The sequence below is a fragment of the Neltuma alba genome, unplaced genomic scaffold, assembly GCF_004799145.2.
Source record: "Neltuma alba isolate B1F8T4 unplaced genomic scaffold, ASM479914v2 tig00005204_pilon, whole genome shotgun sequence".
NCBI classification, from domain to species: domain Eukaryota; kingdom Viridiplantae; phylum Streptophyta; class Magnoliopsida; order Fabales; family Fabaceae; genus Neltuma; species Neltuma alba.
This window is the reverse complement of record NW_021634019.1, coordinates 73,120-81,774: the sequence shown is the minus strand read 5'-3', so window position 1 is coordinate 81,774 and position 8,655 is coordinate 73,120. Positions and strand designations below refer to the sequence as shown.

The window sequence follows — 8,655 nt, the reverse complement described above, 5'->3', positions numbered from 1 at the left end:
TGACTTGAAGGTTGGATGCTTGTGGTGGCTCGTGACTCATCGGAACAACTTGCATGGCGATGAAGTGTTGTCTTTGCTGCGAGGAAACCCCCAAAGCAAGAGGAAGAAATAAATGACAAGCATATATTGTATTTACATTTATTTATTTGACAGCATAGTGACATCTGAACGTCAAGTTTACATTTTATTCTTTTCTTTGAGCATGTATGAATCCTGAATGTTAAGATATGTTAATGTGTTTTGATATCCTTTACTGGTTATCAAGTTTTTGTAAAGGCATTCATGTGTTTTCATCATGGCCACAAATGCAGACTGAATAAGACTGGATAAACAAATGGTACCCACGGTGACATCATAGGCATATATCAGAGTCCTCTCTGCCACATCTGTTTACAACCTCAACAGGGGTTGTTCACAACCTCAAAAGGGATTGTTGACAACCCGAACAGAATTGGTTAACAACTCAGTCGGGGTATAACACAGCTGTTAACTTAATTATATTATGAGCACATATAACGACCTTAATAGCAAAAATTGAGAGCATTTTAAAGTCATTAACAGCTTAAAAAGAACCAAATCATATTATAGCAGATTTTTATTCCAGCAATTCATTTACAACCTCAACAGGGATTGTTGACAACCCGAACAGAATTGGTTAACAACCTTCGCATTGCCCCTGACAACTGACGCTGGGGATACCACAACCTCCACATGAGATCTAATTCTAACCAAATCATATCATATTATGACTTTAACACAGCTCGAATGTCTTAAGAAATCACTGAACACTGGAAGTAGGAGAAATTGTCACTTTATATCAGTAACATAATTGAGACTGCTAATGACAACCTGCATGGCGTCTGATAACAAGTCCATTACAACCTATTCACCAGTACATCAAAAATACAGAAATGATGTTATATCAGATTACAACCAGGTGTCATTTACCACTTGATATATATATGTACAACATAACTACACCAAATTTACAACCTATTCAAAAAAGCATACGTGTTGCATGTGTGGATAATGACGGACAACTTGAGGTGTAGGTTATGACATTTACAAAAAAAATGCTGTCACAAGCATTCACAAAACGAAATATCAACAAGCCACCAGCAAAGCTCAACTTGGATTGGGGTTCTGGCAAGTCTTCACAGTGTGGCCTGGCTCATGGCATCTTCCACAGTGGTAAAGTTTTTTACTTTGAAATTGAGATTCAATCCTTCTTTTCTTTGGCCTCCCTGAGGGTCTTTTAGTGATTGGTGGCTGTAAAAATGTTCCCGTCATCATCTGCGTAACGGTGAGAGCTTCGGGACGAGGACAATCATGTGTCGCAATTGGCCTCATACTACTTGCATATATCTTCTCTTGGGCTGACAGCTTATAGCAATCATCTACAAATTCATAAACACTACCATGAAGTAGCTTTATCGCTGCACAGGCATGAGCACAAGGTACTCCGCTCATTTGCCATGCTAAACAAGTGCATTTCTGAGCTGTGAGATCAACAGTGACACAAATTATTCCAGTAGGAGATGTAGTATCAACTTGAACTCGGTTATCTCCATAATATACAGTATGCATATTCTCCGCTCTTGCTACTTTTTCTTGCAACTTGGACTCAATATTTGGCCCAACGCCATTTGTCCAATTTTCCATTGCCATTTTGCTTGCAACCATCTTCTTGGCTAATTTCTCCATATGCTCATGTATGAGAACTGACACATTGTGCTTCCTCTCCTTCAAAATCCAGGCATTAAACGACTCCGCAACATTAGTAGTGATGTTATCCCATCGCTTAAACGGAATTTGCTTAAAGCCCACCGATCTACATCTCCTTGAGTGTCAACCCAATCAGCCAATTGTGGACAGAATGATCTAAGTTTCCCCATTGCAGCAACATATTCATCCTCAATCCTTGCATAGGCGATTCCATCCAGCATTTTCAATGCAACGTCCTTTGAAGTACCTGAAACTCGTCCCCTGCCTCGGTTAATTTTTAAATAATGTGCACTAAAATTTTCTTTCACATGCCTATAACAAAAAGCATGTCTCTCGCCACCAAATATTGTTCGCACAGCACCTATAATGGCATTATTCCGATCTGAAACTATCGTTGTCTCCACTGATCTTGTGATGTCTTTGATGTTCTGGAGAAACCAAGCCCAATCATCATATGTCTCCCCACTAACTATAGCATATGCTAATGGAAATAGTTCATTGTCTGCATCATATGCATTAGCTGAAATCAATGTCCCCCTGTAAGGACCACTTAGATGACAGCCGTCTATATAAAGTATATGTCGACACCCTTCTAAAAATCCATTAATTGAGCATCCATAAGCAATGAACACCCTCTGAAATCTGTTACTATCCAACCCTTCCCATCGAGCACTTGTGTTTGGATCAGTTTCAATGAGCCTTTCACAAATCCAGGGAATCGCCATGTATGAATCCTGTGCACGACCATGTATTTCCCTCAATGCTCTTTCTCTACCCCTGTATGCTTGACTATAATTCAGTCGCACCCCATATTCTCTATACAGATCTCTTCTAAGTTCATTAGCATTCTTGTCTATATTACACCTCAAAGAATCTATCATGATTGATGATGTTAAGTTTGACCCTCTAGAGTGAGATACAACCAAGCTGTCCTGTGCATAATGCACATGCTCACTTCTTAAGGTTCTAATTATTAACAACTCAGAATCTTGTCTTTGTCCCATTGAGTATGCACCCATATACCACGGGCATCCCTCCGCCATACACTTCACAATGATCTTTTGTTGATTGTTCTTCACAAACTTGTATGAAAACTTCACAGCAATACTGTACCTATACAGTGCTTGCCTAAGAGCCACTGCATTAGGAAAAATCTGTCCTTCTCCGATAACCAAACCCTTCCACTTTGTTGAATTCATTTCCGGAATTGGGGTTGGCATCATTTCTGAACCACATGGCAACAATAGTGGGTCTTCACTAACCACATTAGGTGGAGATATAGACAATGTATTTGAACCTCCGAACAAGTCTTCCATCCTACATAACAGAACAGGTCAAGGGGTCGTTAATGACAACCTTCGATCACTATAATAACAACTTATGCACAACAGTTGACAATAGCTAATATTACTTCGAAATTTAAATAACACAACTTACACATGTTGCTCTTCTATTACAACATCCCTTGTTAGTTGTGAATTTTGATCTCCATTTTCTCCTATATATACATGACCACTGTCGCCATTGAAGTTAATCAGATGTTCTACTCCTTCATCATCTACAAGGTCCACAAATGTACACTCATCAAAGGTTACTGTGAATTTCATAACCATTCCATTACTTTCTTTTCCCACAATTGATGCCACCATTGTTCTAAATTCTCCATATGATGTCCCTTCCTTTATCATTCTTGTTCTCACACCACCTCCAACATACTGCGTTTCACCTTCTACACCATTAATAAATTGTCCTCCTATATGGAGGTAGCAAAACAATTGCTTTGCACTGGAAGTTGCCATCCTGGATATCAACCTGCCACAATCACTTGTTAATAACAACTCATATAGTTATGTTAACAACCTTCGATGTACCCATTAACAACACATTTAACCATCGCATTTGAGGGGTTACAGTAATAAATATCTGTTATTTTCCACTCATTTCCATAAGCAACACAACATCATTGCCCAAAAAACAGAGCATCATTCACCGAAAAACAGAGCATTGCTTTCTAACCATAGCCACACATAGTAAAACCACACCTAACATGATTAAAACCACATATGACTAAAATGAGCCTCCCTTGATATTTCTAGAGAGCTGAATCACATGCTTAATACCAACGTATAAACACCCAATCAACTTTTCAGACCAGCATTAAAGCTGCGACTGGTTGTTAATAACAAGTCATACAGTTATGTTAACAACCTTCAATGTACCCATTAACAACACATTTAACCATCGCATTTGAGAGGTTACAATAATAAATATCTGTTATTTTCCACTCATCTTCATCAGCAACACAGCATCAGTGACCGAAAAATAGAGCCTCATTCACCGAAAAACAGAGCATTGCTTTCTAACCCTAGCCACACATAGTAAAACCACACCTAACATGATTAAAACCACATATGACTAAAATGAGCCTCCCTTAATATTTCTAGTGAGTTGAATCACATCTTTAATACCCACATATCAACACACAATCAACTTTTCAGACCAACATTAAACTTGACACTGGTTGTGTACAGAAGAAGAGAAATGTTGTTAATGATGAGACGTACCAAGAAGATGAAGAAATAATGTTGCTTGCCTGCGATGGAGTACCAGCGCATAACTCCCTTCTTTCTTTCAGAAGCTTCTCTTCCTTGTGCATGCATAACAAACAACCGCACTAAATGAAGCCAATCAGCGTCTTTCCCTCTTTTCTTTCCTTTATCAATGACTGAGGGCAAGTACGTAATATCACAACTCAAATTATTTACCCAGAGGTCCCTGGGGACTTATGAGGAATTTGGGGATTTCATGGGACCTTCTGGTAGTAAATTGTCTTCTGTGGGACTCTACAGTAATTTTCCCAATATAGATCCTCAAATATATCAATATAGACCAGAAGTTCATCAAAATTGCATTCATGAAATGCTACAAAATATTTTACTGACCTGAATGAAAATTTTTAAATCTCTTATTCCAACTAAAAATGCTCTAAATAGTATAAATAAAAATGAGACATGCTGGAAGCATGAGAGGTTAACTGGTTCCAATATAAATATCTTGAATAAAGACGAGCATACACCTTAGAAGTTGTATTGAGGAGGCATGTATTCTAGAAGAGTGTTAAAACATAACTAATTATAAACCGCAAAAGAGGTTCAAGTACCTGAAGAGGAAAAAAGAGATATCAATAAGTTATGTCATGAGAGAAAAATAGAACCGAAAAGATAGAGGTTATCAATGACGATTTTGATAAGAATATCACGAGATAAAAGGAGGATCTTATACATAAATCTATCATACAAAGTAGACATAAATTTGGCCAAGAAGAAAAGTAAAAAGAAAAAAGACGTGATGAAAATATTATTTAAATATGTAAAAATCGGCTTGCAGTCTGAACACATGAAATATAAAGTTTCTATAGAATATATGGATGTTTATGTGAAAATAAAGATTTTCACAAATAATTATGATGAGACATGTTATTTTGTGGTAGATATAATTTTACATATTTGAATAGCCTGGCGGTTATGAAATGCGTCTATTAGATATTATTATGACCCATGGATGAGGATCATTAAATAGTAAAATTTACATAATAATCCTTGAAGGATCCAAAATATGCCAGGAGCATATATAAGAAAATCTTTCAGTATATGAAATATTATGAAGATTAAAATAATTTTAGTGTGTATCATTTATTCTATAGTTCTGGATCAAAATATATGAAATTTCTTGAAGGATTTTACTTGTCAGAAACATACAATTCAAGTTTTTGCGAACAATACTTAATTAAGTTAAATAAGTTTCTATAAGAATTGAAGCAATCAAGGCTAATCTGGTATAACCGACTAAGTAAATATCGGTTGAACGAATGATATGAAGATAATCTAATTCGCCCATGTATTTCTATGAAAACTTCTTAAAATGAGTTTGTTATAATTTTTGTTTGTATTGATGACATGAATATCATCAAAACTCCTAAAGAGCTAATAAAAGCTGTAAATTGTTCACAAGAAAGAATTTAAAATGAAAGACTTGGGAAGAACAAGGTTTTGCCTTGGATTGCAAATTGAATACTTGAGAAATAAAAATTTTTGTGTATCAAATAACTGATACAAGAAAGGTCTTAAAATGTTTTTATATGGATAAATCACATCTATTATATACTTTGATGGTTGTGAGATTTGTGAAGGTCAATAAAGAAATTTTTAGATTTTGAGAAGGTGATGAAGAACTACTTGGTCCATAAGTACCAAATCATAGGTCCAGAAGTACCATATCATATCTTATCAGTCACCAATGACTTGACATATCATTTACTGTTAACTTGTTAGTATGATATAGTTCTTTATCAAAGACATTGGAATAGAATTCTAGATTCTTTTATGATCCATATGCTGGTAATTCCAAATGGAGTATTTGTCTCATAATATTCAAAAGATGGTAATATATATATATATATAGCAAATCCATTCAAATGAAAATCTAGGAGATTTGTTTACCAAGTCACTTCCTATTACAATATTTGAAAAGCTTGTTCATGATATCCGATGTCAAAGACTCAGGGATATCAATTGATATTATTAAGAGGGGGAGTTAATACATGCTATACTCTCTTTTTTCCTTGTCTATGGTTTTTTCCACTGGGTTTTCCTAGCAAGGTTTTTAATAAAGCAGCATTAAATTGTGTATCAATGAATGGGTATTCTTTTTCTTCTGCTAGGTTTTTATCCCACAGGGTTTTTCCTAGTTGAAGTTTTTTAATGAGGCACATCCTTATATAATAGACATCCAAGGGGGGTGTTATGAATATTATCAAATGTGAATGTCCATCTCCTCTTCCTCTTCCTCTTCAACTTCATCAGCTCCTACTACTTCTACTAAGCATTACTCTTCCACTACTCTATTACTTCTCTACTATGCCTTAGTCTTGTAACTCACCCCCTACTCACATTCATGTGGTTTATTATCTATTATTTATTATTTAAGTATAAGTGTAACTTATGTGTAAGATTATGTCTATAAATAGGGCATGTCATTATATTGTAAGGTAAGTGAAACAAGTGAATGAATACAATATCATTCTTCCATTTTCTTGTCTACATCTCTTCTCCAATCTACTTTTTTTTGTTGGTTAATTTTGTAACACACACACACAGATATATATATATATATATATATTCCTCTGTGACTCATGAATTCGGCTGAAATAACACAGAAACACATGTTTGTAAATACCCAAGCGGTACGTCATGGGACAACTTACACTAGGCTTTGGATTATTGCTTCTTTTTTTTTTTTGACCATTTGGCTTATTACTTACTCCTCTAGTACTATCTATAAGGCGGATAGAGATATTTTTTTATCCTATTTATTAGTCACTTTATTAAATTTTCAGTGTGAATATACTATTTTGTTTTTAATTTATTATAGTGTAGGTAGCTATCTCTTTTGAAAGGTGTATATATTAAATATAGGTAAAGTTAAAAAATTATTATATTTTAATAGAGAATTAATGCATTTTAAGATTTTTTTTGTCTGTATAAAATATACTGAAAGTGCTTTATAAATAGAACTAGAGGAGTATTAGACTTATCATTTTAATTTTATGACATATAATAAATTAAAAAAATAAAATAGATAGCAAAAAATAAATTATCTCAATTAATTATAAAGATATAAAGATAAGGCTCCGTTTGTCACCATAACTAAAACAGCATATTTTACGTAAGTTGAGACAAAACTCTTCTCATGTAATAATATCATATTTCGTAAATCACAATTAAAAAGTTACTTATAAATTATTTCAAACAAATACCAAGATAGATAGGACGTTAGGATGACTTCTTTAAGTGAGGTTAGGAAAAGTTGTCATATTTAAAACAAAAAATAATAATTTCTTTATTAGATTATAAATATTTTGTAACATAAATTACACTATAAAATAAATTTTATATTTAAAATAAAAGAGTAATAATTACCGTACTGATTGCTGAGAGCTGATAGCAAACGCGTGATGCGGTGATTGCAATATATTTATGTCTGTGCTTGCTTTTCAAACATGAGAGCTCGAGGTTTGATGTATGGGTAAATACTAGCAGTATAGCCGGTAATATGGGTTGTGACCTACAGGCCAGCCTGCCAACCCACTCTAAAGAGGCGGGTTAGGGTTGTTTTTTTCCAGCCTGCCGAAAAACGGGTTACAGCAGCCCGGACTGTTTAACCCGCGGGTTAAAACGGGTTAGCCCGCAGGTTGGCGGGCTGGCCCGTATAACCCGCCATATTTTTTTTTTTAATTTTATATTTTCCCCTTTTTCGGTTTTCCCTCCCAGACTCCTGACTCCAAACCAAAGTCACTAAGACACTAATCTGTAAGTCATAACCCTAAGTCCCTAACCCTTCCAGTTTCAACAGCTGACCACTTGAGTACTCGACCAACTATCCCCGACGACTCCCCCCCGTCCCTCGCCTCACTCGCTCAGGCGCTCGGCGCTCCCTCACTCAGTCACTCCCTCCTCTCACCTCTCGACTCTCAGTCACTCCCCAAGGACCCCAACACTTAGTCACAGACTTACGGTCAGTCTTCACTCTTAGAGTCTTAGTACGACACTGACTGTGCCTGAATCTCACTCCCTCAGTCCCTCTGACGGTCTGAACATCACCACTCACGGAGTCACGGCCTCACGCTTAGGCTCTCACGGTCATGGCTCACCCTCACCTCACGGCACGGTCACCGGTCACGCAGAGGCAGAGTTCGAGAGACTGAGACAGCAGACTCTCATCTCACACAGACACCCTTCTCTCAAGTCTGGAACTCAAATCCTCAACCTCAATCTCACTCACTCTCGTCTCTGGCGACTACCGACGGCGACTAAGGGCTCTTGGAGTTGGTGGCTGGTCTCACACTCTCGCTCGCAGGTCAGAGGTAGAGAC

General features: G+C 36.4%; 1 protein-coding gene across 1 annotated transcript; it reads right to left on the bottom strand.

Annotated features, from left to right (window-relative positions):
• Positions 1-1,745: 1,745 nt before the first annotated feature.
• LOC114747105 (uncharacterized) lies at positions 1,746-2,994 on the bottom strand. Its single transcript, XM_028935392.1, has 2 exons — positions 2,839-2,994; positions 1,746-2,748 (listed from the first exon to the last, which is right to left on the bottom strand). Exons 1-2 carry the CDS (start codon positions 2,946-2,948, stop codon positions 1,746-1,748), a joined length of 1,113 nt encoding a protein of 370 aa, XP_028791225.1. The 5' UTR covers positions 2,949-2,994.
• Between the last annotated feature and the right edge of the window lie 5,661 nt (positions 2,995-8,655).

Bases quoted from the DNA above. Each gene is read 5' to 3' on its own strand.
- LOC114747105 (XM_028935392.1), bottom strand. From the start codon at position 2,948: ATGATGCCAACCCCAATTCCGGAAATGAATTCAACAAAGTGGAAGGGT. The intron at 2,749-2,838 runs GTACAGTATTGC...GGGATGCCCGTG, and splicing joins CTTAGGCAAGCACTGTATAG to GTATATGGGTGCATACTCAA.